The sequence below is a fragment of the Triticum urartu genome, chromosome 3A (assembly GCF_056163025.1).
Source record: "Triticum urartu cultivar PI428250 chromosome 3A, HENAU_Tu73, whole genome shotgun sequence".
NCBI lineage: Eukaryota > Viridiplantae > Streptophyta > Magnoliopsida > Poales > Poaceae > Triticum > Triticum urartu.
Genome location: NC_141875.1, coordinates 487,237,637 through 487,254,836, shown reverse-complemented (window position 1 = coordinate 487,254,836; position 17,200 = coordinate 487,237,637). Strand labels below are relative to the sequence as shown.

The window sequence follows — 17,200 nt, the reverse complement described above, 5'->3', positions numbered from 1 at the left end:
GGCTAGCGTTTCATGAGGAGGATCTGCATGGAAAACAGTATGATGCTCAATATTCTTTAAGAGAGCCCTTTAAATGGCAAATGTACTACAGCTCAAACATCATTTTCTGGTTGGTTATGTTGGATTGAGAGCAAGAATCTCTGATGTACCACTGGTCTCTGGAAGGTGGAAGGGGCTGATGTAAACTATAAATAGGAAACATATTGTTCATAGCATGTAAGATAGCTTCATATTTTTGTTTTGCACACTGCGTCTTTCAGGTGGCGTTCAGGCTAGAAATGTACGTGCTTTTGTGATAATTCTCTCAAAAATATCTAGCTCGCAACTTGTGATAATTTTCTCTCAAAAATCTCTAACTGGCAGCTTGGCAACTGGCTGATTCAAAAGTATTTGCAGGCTGGAAATGCTCAGGTTTTCAGCATGGCTGAATTTGATGTGACGGTCAGAAAGTACAGATGTTGTGCAAAGGAAATATTCACGTAAAAATGCCTTGGTCAAACTAATTAAACTCAGCATATTACACAACTGTGGCAGAGCTTGTCCAGATAAATAGTACTCCCTCCATTCGGAATTACTTGTCTTGAAAATGGATGTATATAGAACTAAAATACGTCTACATACATTCATTTATGCGACAAGTAATTCCGAACGGAGGGAGTACGAGTTGCATGGTTATAATTTACAGGTTAGTCTCTCGGCCGTAACTATGCTGGTAGTGTGTCATAAATTTACATGGCAAGACTTGTGCTTCCTGCGGTGTTACATTTGCGCGTGGCAAAAGGTCCTCAACTCCACGCCATAACTTTACCTCAGGTGGTCCTCACTCCATGCCGTAACTTTACCTCAGGTACCCAACATAAATTCCAGTGCATGTATGGTGCGTATATCACTAAAAATATATTACGTTTCATTCAAAATATATTCATCGGCCTGTTTGATGAGGTGAGGAAGGGATGTGGCTAGTTTCAAGGTACTAAGAGATTTTTTGCAAATTGAAGCAGAGAAGGGGCTGAATAAAGGGCATGAGATGGATGGGGTTATCATGATGTAGCAACGACAGGGAGGCGTGAGGCAGGCGGCGGCGGCGCTTGGCGCTTCCAGCAGGAACCAATTGGTATCTATTTATACGATCGATAGATGGGTTTTCGGTTACAGAAGACGAACATGAACTAATGCATAGAGAAATCATACAGTTGGTTGAGAAAAGAGGGATGACATTATTCAGTGGAGAAGATGAATAGGAACTAGAGATAGAAATTAATGGATGGGCAGTTAATTGACAAGGCTTCCGACAACCCATGCGTGCCGGAGGTGGCAGGAAAAGGGATGATACGATTTTCTTAGCATGAAAAAAAGGGATGACGTGGTGCATGGACCTCGAAGATAAATTAGATAATAAGGATGAATCTCTTTAAGTATATAGGATTTGGGCGGATATTAGGCACGTGGCCAAAGGCCATCGCCGGCCTCTCTGAATAGCGTGGCCAAAACAATTCCCGGCCGCCGCCTACACGTGCGGCGGCGTACTAGCACAAGCGACCCGTTTACACTTTGCCGGTCCTGGTTGAACCGGAGAGAAATTTTCCCACACAGGAACCGAGCTCCAGCGAGAAATAATGCTGAGTTTCCCATGAGCCAAATGGCTCCGGATCGGTCACCCTGCATTTCTGTACAGACTTGCAGCTGCGGTATCTTGTCAGTTAGTAGTAGCAAGTTCAGATGCACCGACAGAGCGACACTTACCTACAGCATATATGATACTAGTATTTGGCGTGCAAGTGCGTCTTGACACTTGTTTATTTGAGCGTCGTGCATGCCCACAGCCACGAGTGAAGGCGGAGTGACGATGCACAGTCGAAGAGCGCCCGGGGTTGGGGTAGCCGGTAGAAAGCTGTTGATGAGCTGAGGGGAGCAGCAGTTGCTCCTCGTTTCACGGCAAACCCCCAACCTGCTTTGCGCAAAAAAAAAAAACGAAAATCGCCCACAGGCCAGTGCCAGCTGCCACGGGTAGCGTATGCATTATGACCAGTGCCCCCACCTGCGTACACCACTACGGCGGTACAGCAATGACGTTCGCCAAGACACAAGGAGACGAAATGCAATACAAAACGGGGGACCAGTTGCCCAGCCAGTGTCTTGGTGATGCCTCTTGTTTTTCCTTTTATTGTTTTCTCATGGGAGGGCCCAGTTGCGTCGCTTCTTCCATTAGCATTTGGCGTGCCGTGCATCAGGGCTAGGCCCATGTCGTTAGAAGCAAGGCCCACTCCATCGCAGGAACTAATTACAAGAGCAACCGCCGAGGAAACGCAAACACTCGAGCTCAGTGACGCCCCCCTTTCCCTCAAAAAAAAAAGGAGCTCAGTGACGCCCCCCAAAACGAGATTTTCGAACCAAAGGCCCCGCAAAAGGAAAAAACAGCCTAGGGAGGCATCATCATCATCATCATCATCATCATCATTCGTCTGCAAGGCGAGCACGTAGGCACGCGAGCTCTTGCCACCGGCCAAGCCTCCTCCGTCTCCATTTACAAATGTCGCGTCCATTCCTTTGGGCTAAGCTCTCTCTACCGGTTTTGTTTTCTCCTAACACGCCTCGCTCCACACATGACATCCCCATCTTCTTCCTTGGCCGTCTCGTCTCCTTTCCTCTGCGCTCTTCACTCCGAGTCGCTGTCCATGCTCTCCATCCCTTTCAGCCCTCTTCGCCTCTGCATTCAAAATCAAGAGAGAGAGGGAGGTTTATGTTAGTGCCGAGCACAAAGGATGCGAGACACTGTAGAAACAAAGACTAGCAATACTACCACTGTAGAGCCGCGTTACTTGTAGGTGCTTAAATAATATCCAACACCACAAGCACGACCTAACCATGCGGTCTTCCGGGACTAAACACTGGAGTTCATGTTACAAGATTCCTTTCTCCAGATTACTACCAGTACAAGATTCAGGGTTGGTGCCTCGTGCTACTAGTATTAACGTAGAGATTAAACTTGCAGTGATGCTAATTCCAGCAGATAGAAGGGAAAGCTTTTCAAACCTTCTCCTTTCATTTTTATTCTCTTTTTTCCTGGTTATGATACCAAGCTCTATCCGGGCGCGCCATCTCATGTGGTCCAAGCGAGCGACAGATACATGTCTCCACATGGGCCCCTTCCGCTGGACCGGCCCATTTGCAAGGGCGCAAGTGCCAACGGCGAGTTGAGGCTGACAGGTGGACCTCATTCCCAAAGAGACCTCGGGATTTTTCTTGTGTGGCTCCTAGTAGTAGTAGTGGTAGCAGTTGAGTTGTTCGCCGGGTTCGGCTCTTTAATTTGGGAAAACCGCACATGATAGTGCAGTTTGCAGGGTGATGAATCTACTTAACCTTTTTTTTGGTACAAGATTGTTGAGGTTAGGGGCTTAGGGCAAGAGAGATCGGCTAGCACGGTTGCATCCTCACGTCCACAGCAATAAAGCGGGGCGAAATAACTCGGCACCGTCATGAATGAGGGCACGAAGAAGCATCACGGGTCATCATGGGCCCCACGTGACCATCCTCCCAAAAGAAAAGAAAAGAAAAGAAAAGGGCAACTAATTAACCCCGCTTTAAGGCTTTAATTAATTTGCATTGCAGCCCATCAATCACATGCCCTGAACCAATCAACCTACTACCTGAATCAGAATCAGCACTAGTAGTACTCCCTCTGTCATGGTTTAGAAGGCGCGCTTGTAAATTCTCTGAGACCTAGGTGATTATCTATTGGTTGTGAGATGGGCTAAAAAATAGCATTCACACTACGCATGCACATAGAAATAGTATATCGGCGTACTAATTAGCTACTAGAAATAAATGCAATGCGCCATAAACCTTATCTATTGTGGAAACGCACGCAAATTTAACTGTGCCTTCTAAACTGTGAAGGAGGTAGTAGTAATTTTTCTTTATGCTTTTCTTTTCTCCATCTCAAAAACAATATTTTTTTTCTTTGCAGCAGCAGAAAAAGAAAAGGAAAAGGAAAACTAGGAATTGATTGATTGATTGTTTGTTATACCTTCTTGACACATTTCTTCTCTCGCACCTCATACCGGCCCTTGGTCAAATCCGAGAGCCACATCCCTGGAAACACGAACTGCAGCAAGACACGGGTCAGATGGATCCGATCGGATTCAGTTTTTACAGGAGCGTGATGAGATAGTAGATGCATACTTGGAGCGACTTGTCCACGTTCTTGGCCCGCTTCTTGGGCCTCTGGGGCAGCTTGGTGCCCTTCATCACCAGGAAGTCGTCCTCCTTCTCCTTGCGGGACAGCGAGATGTAGATCCGGGGAAGCTCCAGCCGCTCCCCGCCCAGCTTCTCGCCGGCGCCCGTGCCGTTGCCGTTGGCGGCGGACGCCAGCTGCGAGTCGTGGTTGTTGTGGTGGTGGTGGTGGGCGTTCTTGGAATCCATGTGATGCTCCGCGGCGGGGGGCTTGTGGTGCGGCGCCTTGTCGGGCGACGACCGCTTGTGCACGCCGCCCGATCGCTCCTCAACGGACCTGATCGCGCAAGAAAACATGGCGTCAATCATGGGATCGATCGGGGTGGCGTGGTGCTGCTGGTGATGATGGACGCGGCGGTGGTTGGGAGGGGCTGCTGAGGGGTAAAGGGGAAGAAGAAGGGTGGGTAGGGTGGTGGATCGGTGGTACTAGTACCGGAGGGAGACCCCTGCCACAACCAGATGCATACAATATATATGCAAAAACCTAGCAAAGCTGCTACTACTAGAACTCACTTTTTTTTTTCTCCTTGCAGAGGTGCTACAACTACTGTTGCTGCCCATCCATACATACAGAAAAGAAAAGCAGATCGAGGAGTTGAGATGTGCACACCGGTACTACTACTTTCCCTTTGATGCTGCGATTCATATCATGGTCGTGCTAGCACGGAAGCTGAAATCTACTACTGGTGGCGGCTAGATCGGCCGAACAATCCACGGAAGCTGAAATTGGCCCTGGAGTGGAAGGAATTTGAGCAGATATGGCAATCTAGTTGGGTCCCCCATGCATCACGCAATGTGTGACAAATACGGGCGCTGCTGCCCCCGATGTCACCTCTTGTGTCCACGGATTGGTCAAGGGACGACAGGGACGGTAAAGTTACCGCCCCGTCCAGATCCAGACACGAAACTTTCCGCAATAATTACTAAAATCGCCTTTGAAAACGTAAATAAATGGCACGAAATTAGGAAGAGATGGAGCGATCCAGATCATCGAGCCATCAAGGCAGCACGTATGTAAAATATTAAATATTACTACGTAGAAAAATCAGAAAACCTACTTGCTTCAAATTGGAGGAAAAGAAAGGAATCTTTCGTCCAACTCCAGCACTTGTTGCGGTGCTAAATGACGGGCGGGCGGGCGGCACAGCTCACCAGAAACCAAAAGAGGCCCAAACCCGAACGCCGAAAACACCACGCGAATAAATAACGCCCACGATCCCACGACTCCAGCAACAAGAACAAGATGGCCGAGCGGCCCGGTAGCTTTCCTTTCCTCGGGGGCACAAGCGGCAACGGAAAAAGGGTCGCGGTCGCCGGGTAAAACCGGCGAGAAATAGGGGAGAGGAGCGGGGTCTCACCCAGGCCAGGATATACGAGACGAGACGGGACGGGGACGCGAGGCCGTACCTGCTGTGGTGGGGAGGCTGGTGGTTGGCGTCTGCTCCGGCGGCGCGCGGCGGGAAGGACGACGAGGACCTCAGGTTGGACCCCCGCGTGATCGTGGCCGGAGGAGGGGGCATCAGCTTCTCCGCCGGCGCCGGCGCCGACGCGCGCCGCTGGATCTTGCCGTTGCCCAGGGCCTGCCGACGCTGCGAGGACGGCGACGCCGACGAGGACGCCGCGGAGGAGTCGCGCCGGCAGCGGGACCGCTTGTTGTGCCCCCACTGCAGCAGCACGTCGCCGCCGACCGCGCCTGTGCCCGCGCCGGTGGAGCTCGGGGAGGCCGTGTCGGAGGAGTCTGAGGGGTGGTGCTGGCCGTGGTCCCGCGCTGGGCTCCGCGCGGCCGACGACGACGGCGGCTGCGGCGCACGTGCCCGCACCGGCGCCTTGGAGTCCGCCTGGGAGGCGGCGAGGTACGAGGCCAGTCGGGAACCGTCGGTTGCGGCCGCCGGGCCTTCGTCGTCTCTGAAGGATCTCGAGGCCGGCTTGCGTGCGACGCCGCCGCTGCCGCCACCGTTGGCGAGCGGGAGGCAGTCCGGGCTGAGCCTTTGGTACCTGCAGCGACGCGGGTTAGCGATTTGGCCGGACAGAAGGGATCTGCTGCAAAATGTAAGTAACAAATCGGCGGCCATGGAGTTGCCGATGAAATGAAAAGAAGAACACGGCGGATCGATCACAAAACGACCGCAAAATTCAACGGCCGGCAGAATCGGGATGGTAAGCACGAAGAACACGAAAACACTTCGGTTCATGAACTCCAATCTTCACACGAAGAGAGCCTTAGATGCAGCCAAGAAGAAACGGCAGGATGCTTGTCATCCGGACCAAACAGCCGGACAAGAGCATCGGAAACGAACGGAGAAGACGACCAGGAAGTATTCAGAGCACGAGCAGAAGACTGCGAAATACATACAGAGATTAAGAACGCCGAATCATTCATCAGGAGCCAAACGCAACCGCGTAAATTGGCATACTCAGAATCGAAACACCAAAGCACAGATCAACCAAACCGCAAGAAGAAGAAGGGAAAATCCAGAAACTCAGACGGCGGCGGCGGCCAGATTACAACAAAGTAAACGCATGAAAGGTGAGAAATTTACAAGGCCGGCCGGTTGCGGCCGAGGACAGGCGAAGAGATGAAATCCATCACCAACCAAAGGAAAACAGAAGCCGGAACCAAAAACCAAACGCACGCAAGATGGAAACAGCGCACGCGTCGATCTGAACACAAACAGAAACAGACACGGATGTAAGGAAGGAAGAAGAGCACGAAGAAGATGGAGAGGGGAGAGAACACGGAGATCTGCCGGCTACCTCATCATGTCCAATGCGGGAACGGCCTTCAGTCTCGATGAGCTCGTCGACGCGGCGTCCCTGCCAATCGCGTGGACCTCGAGGAGGCCACGCATCAAAATTGGCCTCCGGCCAACCGCTCGAGGCAGGCTCCTTCCTCCTGCCGCCGAGCAATCACTCCCCCGTTCGTCTACACGGAACGAACAGGAGGCGGCCACGAAATTTCGAGGAAAATTTGTGGGAAGAAGAGGAGCCGGGGAGGGAGGGTGGGAGGAGGAAGAAGAGAGAGCAGCAATGGCGATGGGAGCAGAGCCGGGGGTCCAAATAGAGGCTTTATCTTTCTCGGCGTTCCCCTTTTGCCCTCGGGTAGGGCTGCCTATCCACCGTTCTGCCACCGCATTTGGGTGCCGAAACTGCCCCCGCGTCGGGTCGTGGCAGTGTGGTGATTTGCGGAGAATTCGTGGGCTTCTTGTGTACGAAGGCCGGGGAGATCCGTGCGGCCTCCTCTCTTGCCCTTCAAGCCACTGGGAGATCTCGTCGCTAACAGACGTCACCGCAAACTAAATTGAGAAAGAAAGAAATTTAGGACAGCTTGGTCATTTGGGTCCCACATGGCAGTCACTTACATTTGCGTTATGCTGTGCCACGTCTACGGGGAGTGCATCTCGCTGGCCGGTGGGTCTCCCAGATGAGTGTGCGAATTAGCCAGAGAGCGCCGATCTGGTTTTGAACGGACGGATGATATGAGTTTGATGGGATCGCCACATCGACGGTACGGTGGTGGTACGACGTACCGCATAGGCAGCGGACGGGGGACGTGAGGAGGCAGGCGGTTGTGCATCGTCGTCGTGATCGGCACGCACGGCTTTCGCACCCGAGGAGCGAACCAGAGCAGGCAGCAACGTTTGGGCGTGGGGAGGAATTTTTAGGGGCAAACTCTGGTAGAGTGGTTATATTTGCAGACTCCATAATTTGTATGAATTGTGAGACGCATAGGCAGGGCAACTTCAATCACACGACCCATTCTGTCACAGCGCGCGTTTATTTGGATTGAAATGGACATAAACCTCGGCTCAACGTGTCGATGCAGACGGACGTGCGTCTATTTTTTATCCATCCGCAACCCATTTTCGGTTCAAATATGATCGGGTTTCTGTCGGCGTGGGCGTGCGTGACGCCGCCCTTGTCCCCCCTTGCCCCCGCCACACAGTAGCACATCCACCCCATTTTCTCCATTCTCTCTCAAAACCCTCCCGCCTTCTCACCATGGCCGACGCGCCAAACCCCGCCGCCCCCGTTGTCCATGGTCGAAGGCGTGGCCGGCAAGCCCCGCTTCACCCATAAGAAGCGGCCCAAGAAGGAGCAGACATGGGAGCAACAGGCAATACAATCAGCGGAGAGGGCTAGCCAGAGGAAGGTACAAGCCGCGCACCGCATGACAGGAGGCACCATCGAGGAGAATGAGCCCCTCGCTGCCAAGCCACACAACAAGCCCTAATGATTCTAGGGTTCAGCCATGGCAGCGCCGAGACGGCCATTCTAGTCGCTGCCGCCATGCCCACGGGGACGTTGGTTTCCCGTCCGCCACGGGCGGAGGCACTTCGCACCTCCCCCACGCTGCGGACGCCCAACTTATCCCCAACACAACCCGCTTCTCCACCTCGCGTGGAAGGGAGTGTGAGGGTGGTCACCCCTACACCCACGTCCATCGACCTCAACGCCACGCCTGTGGCCGGTGGGTTGTCCGCCGAGGGCAAAGGAAGCGGGCGCGTAAGATCCCTACCGGCAACCGTCCTGACGCCCGCCGACTGTTCGACTAAATGCCGGCATCAACACAAGATGACCAGGCCAATGAGTTCATCATGAAGAACATCATTTTAGAGGGTGGCAAAGGTGACAGGGCTTCGATCACAATGAGAACCAAAGCCAAGATGGGGGCGGCCGCTCCACGCAAGGCCAAGAGGGCATGGCCCACACCTTCACGCAAGGCCAAGAATAGCCATACGAGTACGAGCAAGAGGAAGAAGATTAAGTGTACATCAAGGGGGGGCATTTGTTTGCTGATGAGCTCACTCATCAAGCAATGAGCAAAAGAAGAGACGGCAAAACATTCAAACGAAGGCATACACAAAGGATGAAGCAGGCTCATTTGTGATAGTTGGAAGGACATTGGACAATATCCCAAGATTGGGGCAGAGCAAAAAGGATCAACCTTTTGGTTTAGAGTTCATGCAAAATTCCATGAACGCAAGAAGTTCCCGGTGACGGTGCAAAATACTGTTAGGTCCCTCGATGGGGGTCCAAGTGCAGCTGGAAGTCTTAGGTCAGAGATCGCACAGAGGGTTTATCTAGGTTCGGTCCTCCGTAGAGTAATACCCTACATCCTACTTGCTTTCGTTATTCAAGGTGGAGGGATACCTCATGCGATGGGTTACAATGGTGTATGAGATTGCTACCGAGAGTTTGTCTATCTGGATATAGATGATCTAGAAGGGTTCCCGATCATCCTTTATATAGGTAGGGAGGTCTAGGGTTTACATGGCAGTAGATGTGATCTGGGTGCCGTCACCCTTAGTCTTGGAGGACACGAGGGTCTCTGACGCTCCTTTAGGGCTTCCCTTCTGTTCTGGGCCAGGTGGGCCCCGGTGGGTATCGAGGCCAGGTCCCTTAAGTGAGCCAACCTCAATGCGGGACACCGTCAGTAGCTCTTTGATACATCTCTGTTGTATCTATAATTTTGGATTGTTTCATGCCAATATTCTACAACATTCATATACTTCTGGCAACATTTTATATTATCTTTTGGGACTAACATATTGATCTAGTGGCCAGTTCCTGTTTGTTGCATATTTTTTGTTTCGCCGAATATCCATACCAAACGAAGTCCAAAGGCGATAAAAATCGACGGAGATTTTTTTGGAATATATGTGATTTTGGGGAAATGGAATGAACATGAGATGGCTCGAGGGGCCCACAAGCTCAAGGGGTGCCCCCTACCAGGGCGTCGCTGGCAAGCTTGTGGCCACCCGTAGGTCGGTTGGAGGTGTCCTTCGGCCGCAAGGAAGCTTATATCCGGATAAAAATCGTGTTAAAATTTCAGCCCAATCGGAGTTACAGATCTCCGGAAAATTAAGAAACGGTGAAAGGCCAGAAAGCAGGGTCGCGAAACAGAAGAGAAACAGAGAGAGAGAGAGAGAGAGAGAGAGAGATCCAATCTCGAAGGGCTCTCGCACCTCCGCCGCCATGGAGGCCATGAAACAGAGGGGAAACCCTCCTCCCATCTAGGGGGGAGGTCAAGGAAGAAAAAGAAGGAGGGGGCTCTCTCCCCCCTCTCCCGGTAGCGTCGGAGTGCCGCCGGGGCAAGGATCGTGATGGCGATCTACACCAGCAACCTCGCTACCGTCAACACCAACTCTCTCCCCCTCTATGCAGCGATGTAACACCTCTTCTCCTCGCAGTAATCTCTACTTAAACATGGTGCTCAACGCTATATATTATTATCCAATGACATGTGACTATCCTATGATGTTTGAGTAGATCTGTTTATTCCTATGGTTGATTGATTACCATGATTGGTTTGAGCTGTATGTTTTATTATTGGTGTTGTCCTATGGTGCTTTTCGTGTCGCGCAAGTGTTGTCCTATGGTGCCCTCTCCACTGTAGGGTGATACGTCCATTTTGCATCATGTTTACCTACTGCTATTTATAATGTTTTTATGCATAATAATACTTTTTGGAGTAATTGTAATGCCTTTTTCTCTCATAATTTGCAAGGTACACACAAAGAGGGAGAATTCCGGTAGCTGGAAATCTCGACGTGAAAAAGCTACGTCAGGCTACCTATTCTGCACAACTCCAAATGAGTTGAAACTTCACGAGGAATTTTTATGGAATAAATAAGAAATACTGGCGCAAATAACTACCGGAGGAGGGCCACCTGGTGAGCACAAGACACCAGGGAGCGCCTGGGCCCCCAGGCGCGCCCTGGTGGGTTGTGCTCAGGCCAGCCCACCTCTGATGCACATCTTCTGGTATATAAGTAATTTTGACCTAGAAAAAGTAAGGGGAGGACTTTCGGGACGAAGCGCAACCGTCTCAAGACGGAATTTTGGCAGGAGCACTTTTGCCCTCCGGCGGAGCGATTCCGCCGGGGGAACTGACCTCTCGGAGGGGGAAATCATCGTCATCATCATCACCAACAACTCTCCCATCTTGGCGAGGGCAATCTCCATCAACATCTTCAACAACACCATATCCTCTCAAACCCTAATTCATCTCTTGTGTTCAATCTTTGTACCGGAACTATAGATTGGTACTTGTGGGTGACTAGTAGTGTTGATTACACCTTGTAGTTGATTACTATATGGTTTATTTGGTGGAAGATTATATGTTCAGATCCAATATGCTATTTAATACCCCTCTAATCTTGAGCATGATTATCATTTGTGAGTAGTTACTTTTGTTCTTGAGGTCACTAGAGAAATCTTGTTGCAAGTAATCATGTGAACTTTATATGTGTTCGATATTTTGATGGTATGTATGTTGTGATTCCCTTAGTGGTGTCATGTGAACGTCGACTACATGACACTTCACCATATTTGGGCCTAAGGAAATGCATTATGCAGTAGTTATTAGATGATGGGTTGCAAGAGTGACAGAAGCTTAAACCCTAGTTTATGCGCTATTCCGTAAGGGACCGATTGGATCCAAAAGTTTAATGCTATGGTTAGAATTTATTCTCAATACTTTTCTCGTGCAGATGCTTGTGAGGGGGTTAATCATAAGTAGGAGGTTTGTTCAAGTAAGAACAACACCTAAGCACCGATCCACCCACATATCAAATTACCAAAGTAGCAAACACAAATCAAACCAACATGGTGAAAGTGACTGGATGAAATTCCCGTGTACCCTCAAGAACACTTTGCTTATCATAAGAGACCGTTTTGGCCTGTTCTTTGCCTCAAAAGGATTGGGCTACCTTGCTGCACTTTTGTTACTATTATCATTACTTGCTCTTTACAAATTATGTTGCTATCAAATTACTCGTTACTTATAATTTCAGTGCTTGCAAGGAATACCTTGTTGAAAACCACTTGTGATTTCCTTCTGCTCCTCATTGGGTTCGACACTCTTACTTATTGAAAGGACTACAATTGATCCCTATACTTGTGGGTCATCAAGGCTCTTTCTGGCACCATTGCCGGGGAGTGAAGCACTCTTGGTAAGTGGAAATTGGTAAGGAAAAATTATTACTACGTGCTGAAATTTATTGTTACTTGTTACTATGGAAAACAATCCTTTGAGGCGTTTGTTCGGGGTATCTTCACCTCGACCGGAACCAGAATTAGTCACCCCTCAACCTACTGCACCTACTGAAAATATTGAGTATGAAATTCCTGTTGGGGAACATAGTAATTCAAAAAATTCCTACGATCTAGGAGATGCATAGCAACGAGAGGGGAGAGTGTGTCCACGTACCCTCGTATACCGAAAGCGGAAGCGTTTATTGGGGAACACATTAATTTCAAAAAAAATCCTACGCACACGCAAGATCATGGTGATGCATAGCAACGAGAGGGGAGAGTATTGTCTACGTACCCTCGTAGACCGTAAGAGGGAGCGTTGTGACAACGCGGTTGATGTAGTCATACGTCTTCACGATCGATCGATCTAGCACCGAAGGTATGGCACCTCCGTGATCTGCACACGTTCGGCTCGGTGACATCCCGCGAACTCATGATCCATTAGAGCTTCGAGGGATAGCTTCGTCAGCACGACGGCGTGATGATGGTGATGATGTTGCTACTGGAACAGGGCTTCGCCTAAGCACCGCTACGATATTACCTAGGTGGATTATGGTGGAGGGGGGCACCGCACACGGCTAAAAGATCACTGATCAACTTGTGTGTCTATGGGGTGCCCCCTCCCTCGTATATAAAGGAGTGGAGGAGGGGAGGGGCCAGCCCTCTCTATGGCACGCCCTAGGGGAGTCCTACTCCCACCGGGAGTAGGATTCCCCCCTTCCATGTAGTAGGAGTAGGAGAGAAGGAAGGGGAGGAGAGGAGAAAGGAAAGGGTGGCCCCTCCCAATTCGGATTGGGCTAGGGGGGCGCGCCTCCCACCTTTTCCTTCCCTCTCCTCTTTTCCACTAAGGCCCATATACTCCCCGGGGGGTTTCGGTAACCTCCCGGTACTCCGGAAAATGCCCGAACTCACCCGGAACCATTATGATGTCCAAACATAGGCTTCCAATATATCAATATTTATGTCTCGACCATTTCAAGACTCCTCGTCATGTCCGTGATCAAATCCGGGACTCCGAACTACCTTCGGTACATCAAAACACATAAACTCGTAATATCGATCGTCACCGAACGTTAAGCGTGTGGACCCTACGGGTTCGAGAACTATGTACACATGACCGAGACATGTCTCCGGTCAATAACCAATAGCGGAACCTGGATGCTCATATTGGTTCCTACATATTCTATGAAGATCTTTATCGGTCGAACCGCATAACGATATACGTTGTTCCCTTTGTCATCGGTATGTTACTTTCCCGAGATTCGGTCGTTGGTATCTCAATACCTAGCTCAATCTCGTTACCGGAAAGTCTCTTTACTCATTCCTTAATGCTACATCCCGTAACTAACTCATTAGCTACATTGCTTGCAAGGCTTATAGTGATGTACATTACTGAGAGGGCCCAGAGATACCTCTCCGATAGACGGAGTGACAAATCCTAATCTCAATCTATGCCAACTCAACAAACACCATTGGAGACACCTGTAGAGCATCTTTATAATCACCCAGTTAGGTTGTGACGTTTGATAGCACACAAGGTGTTCCTCCGGTATTCGGGAGTTGCATAATCTCATAGTTAGAGGAACATGTATAAGTCATGAAGAAAGTAGTAGCAAATAAAACTGAACGATCATTATGCTAGGCTAACAGATGGGTCTTGTCCATCACATCATTCTCTAATGATGTGATCCCGATCATCAAATCACAACACATGTCCATGGCTAGGAAACTTAACCATCTTTGATTAACGAGCTAGTCAAGTAGAGGCATACTAGGGACACTCTGTTTGTCTATGTATTCATACATGTACTAAGTTTCCGGTTAATACAATTCTAGCATGAATAATAAACATTTATCATGATATAAGGAAATATAAATAACAACTTTATTATTGCCTCTAGGGCATATTTCCTTCAGTCTCCCACTTGCACTAGAGTCAATAATCTAGTTCACATCGTCATGTGATTTAACACCAATAGTTCACAGCTTTACGTGATTAGTTCACATCTCCATGTGACTAACACCCAAAGGGTTTACTAGAGTCAATAATCTAGTTCACATCGCCATGTGATTAACACCCAAAGAGTGATCATGTTTTGCTTGTGAGAGAAATTTAGTCAACGGGTCTGCCACATTCAGAGCCGTATGTATTTTGCAAATTTTCTATGTCTACAATGCTTTGCACGGAGCTACTCTAGCTAATTGCTCCCACTTTCAATATGTATCTAGATCGAGACTTAGAGTCACCCATATCGGTGTCAAAGTTTGCATCGACGTAACTCTTTATGACGAACTCTTTGTCACCTCCATAACCGAGAAACATTTCCTTATTCCACTAAGGATATTTTTGACCGATGTCCGGTGATCCACTCATGGATCACTATTGTACCCTCTTGCAAAACTTATGGCGAGGTACACAATAGGTCTGGTACACAGCATATCATACTTTGTAGAACCTATAACTGAGGCATAGGTGTAAGTGCATCTAGTGCCCCTTAGTGATTTTGGTGTATTGAAGACTTATAGGTTAAGGGATTGATGCGTTTGTGAGTGTGCACAAGTCTATAAGTACATGAGGAGTTTGATATTTACAGAGAAAGTCGACCCCTAAAAATGAAGTTCTTTGACTGAAGACTTTGAAAGTGAAGAAATTGGTGTGATCCTGAAGACTTAGTATTTATTCGAGGAACATGAAGCATGAAGACTTTTGTTTTCGTAGTTTCATTTTCTCTTTCTTGAGTCATAGGAAACACCGTACTGTTAAAGGGGGTCGAGGAAATACTAAGGAATAATTTCCAAGTGATGTTCAACTAAAAATCCTACACCTACCAATCCCTTCGAGTAAAGCCATTGGAAATCTCATATAGTTCAGTCAAATTTCTTCAGTGACACAAACGAAGCTCTTAGGGTCTCTGAGGAATTTGTTCTGACTGAGGAGTTAGGAATTCGGTTGTGTGAATTGCCTACAAGTGAGGAACATGATAGCCCTGAGGAATTTGTTAGTCAAATTTCCGACCGTTGTTGTGCTACGCGCCAGCTGTCCCAAAATATCCTTCCAACTAACGGTCATATCATTGAAGGGCATTTATGTCTTATCATGTCGGGCTGCTCCCTAGGCTATAAATAGCCACCCCTACAACCACTAGCTGGTTGGCTGCTCTGAGAGAAACTGACACTTGTCATTTGAGAGCATCCCATCCTTCGAGGACTTTGAGCGAAAATCATCAAGTGAGGAAAACCCAAACCCAAACACCTTCAGACCCAAAATGATTGAGCATCGCTGAAGAGATTTATTTTGCGTGGATCCGACGCTTGTTACCTTTGAAGACTGTGCATCTTCCAGACGGTTAGGCGTCATGTTCTAGAGAATCCAAGAGGAAATTGTGGATCGCCGAGTGACCGAGTCTGTGAAGGTTTGGAAGTCACCTGTGTTGGGGAACGTAGTAATTTCAAAATTTTCCTACGCACATGCAAGATCATGGTGATGCATAGCAACGAGAGGGGAGAGTGTCGTCTACGTACCCTCATAGACCGTAAGCGGAAGCGTTATGACAACGCGGTAGATGTAGTCGTACGTCTTCACGATCGACCGATCCTCAGTATCGAATGTACGGCACCTCCGCGTTCAACACATGTTCAGCTCGGTGATGTCCCGCGAACTCACGATCTAGTAGAGCTTCTGGGAAGAGCTTCGTTAGCACGACGGCGTGGTGATGGTGTTGATGAAGCTACCGACGCAGGGCTTTGCCTAAGCTACCTTCCATTTCCTCATTTCTGTGTTGTGTGCTTGTTCATATCTGTTTGAAGACTTTGATTGAAGACTTTCTCTATTTCCTCAGCTCAATTTCTTCAGTCTGTTTGTCTTCATTCTGTTTATCCTGTGTTTACGCTTTCTGTACTCTGTGTCTGTTTTCATTTCATCGTGATATCCATGTTTATGTTATGTCATGTATGCATCTGAGTACTGAATTTCCTCAATGAAGAATTCATAAAAATCGCCTATTCACCCCTCTCTAGTCGACTTAATGCACTTTCAATAGGGAATGACTTTTCATTCTCTTTCTATTTTCTGCCGTGGTCGGGTTTTGAGTCTTTACTCAACTTCACACCTTGCAACATAGGCAAGAACTCCTTCTTTGACTGTTCCATTTTGAACTACTTCAAAATCTTGTCAAGGTATGTACTCATTGAAAATATATCAAGCGTCTTGATCTATCTCTATAAATCTTGATGCTCAATATGTAAGTAGCTTCACCGAGGTCTTTCTTTGAAGAACTCCTTGCAAACATTCCTTTATGCTTTCCAGAAAATTCTACATTATTTCCAATCAACAATATGTCATTCACATATACTTATTATAAATGTTGTAGTGCTCCCACTCACTTGTAAATACAGGCTTCACCGCAAGTCTGTATAAAACCATATGCTTTGATCAATTTATCAAAGCATATATTCCAACTCCGAGATGCTTGCACCAGTCCATAAGTGGATCGCTGGAGCTTTCTCACTTTGTTAGCACCTTTAGGATCGACAAAACCTTCTCGTTGCATCATATACAACTCTTCTTTAAGAAATCCATTAAGGAATGCAGTTTTGACATCCATTTGCTAGATTTCATAAAATGCGGCAACTGCTAACATGACTTCCAGAACAGACTTTTAAGCATCGATACGAGTGAGAAAATCTCATCGTAGTCAACACCTTGAACTTGTCGAAAACATTTTTACGACAATTTGAGCTTTGTAGATAGTAACACTACTATCAGCGTCCGTCTTCCTCTTGAAGATCCATTTATTCTCAATGAATCACCATGTTGGGGATCATAGCAGAAATTTAAAATTTTCTACGCATCACCAAGATCAATATATGGAGTGATCTAGCAACGAGAGGGTGAGGAGTGCATCTACATACCCTTGTAGATCGCGAGCGG

The 17,200-nt window shown here is 48.3% G+C and overlaps 1 protein-coding gene across 1 annotated transcript; it reads right to left on the bottom strand.

The window, feature by feature from the left end:
- Positions 1-2,407: 2,407 nt before the first annotated feature.
- LOC125544546 (Serine/Threonine-kinase, putative (DUF1639)) lies at positions 2,408-7,255 on the bottom strand. Its single transcript, XM_048708276.2, has 5 exons — positions 6,988-7,255; positions 5,641-6,228; positions 4,183-4,510; positions 4,028-4,105; positions 2,408-2,707 (listed from the first exon to the last, which is right to left on the bottom strand). Exons 1-5 carry the CDS (start codon positions 7,080-7,082, stop codon positions 2,657-2,659), a joined length of 1,140 nt encoding a protein of 379 aa, XP_048564233.1. The 5' UTR covers positions 7,083-7,255; the 3' UTR covers positions 2,408-2,656.
- Positions 7,256-17,200: the final 9,945 nt, after the last annotated feature.

Excerpts from the sequence above, each read along its gene's own strand:
- LOC125544546 (XM_048708276.2), bottom strand. The coding sequence starts at position 7,082 with ATGCGTGGCCTCCTCGAGGTCCACGCGATTGGCAGGGACGCCGCGTCG. Across the intron at positions 4,106-4,182 it reads ACGTGGACAAGTCGCTCCAA|TTCGTGTTTCCAGGGATGTG; the intron begins GTATGCATCTAC and ends GTCTTGCTGCAG. Across the intron at positions 2,708-4,027 it reads AGAAGAAATGTGTCAAGAAG|AGGCGAAGAGGGCTGAAAGG; the intron begins GTATAACAAACA and ends TTTTGAATGCAG.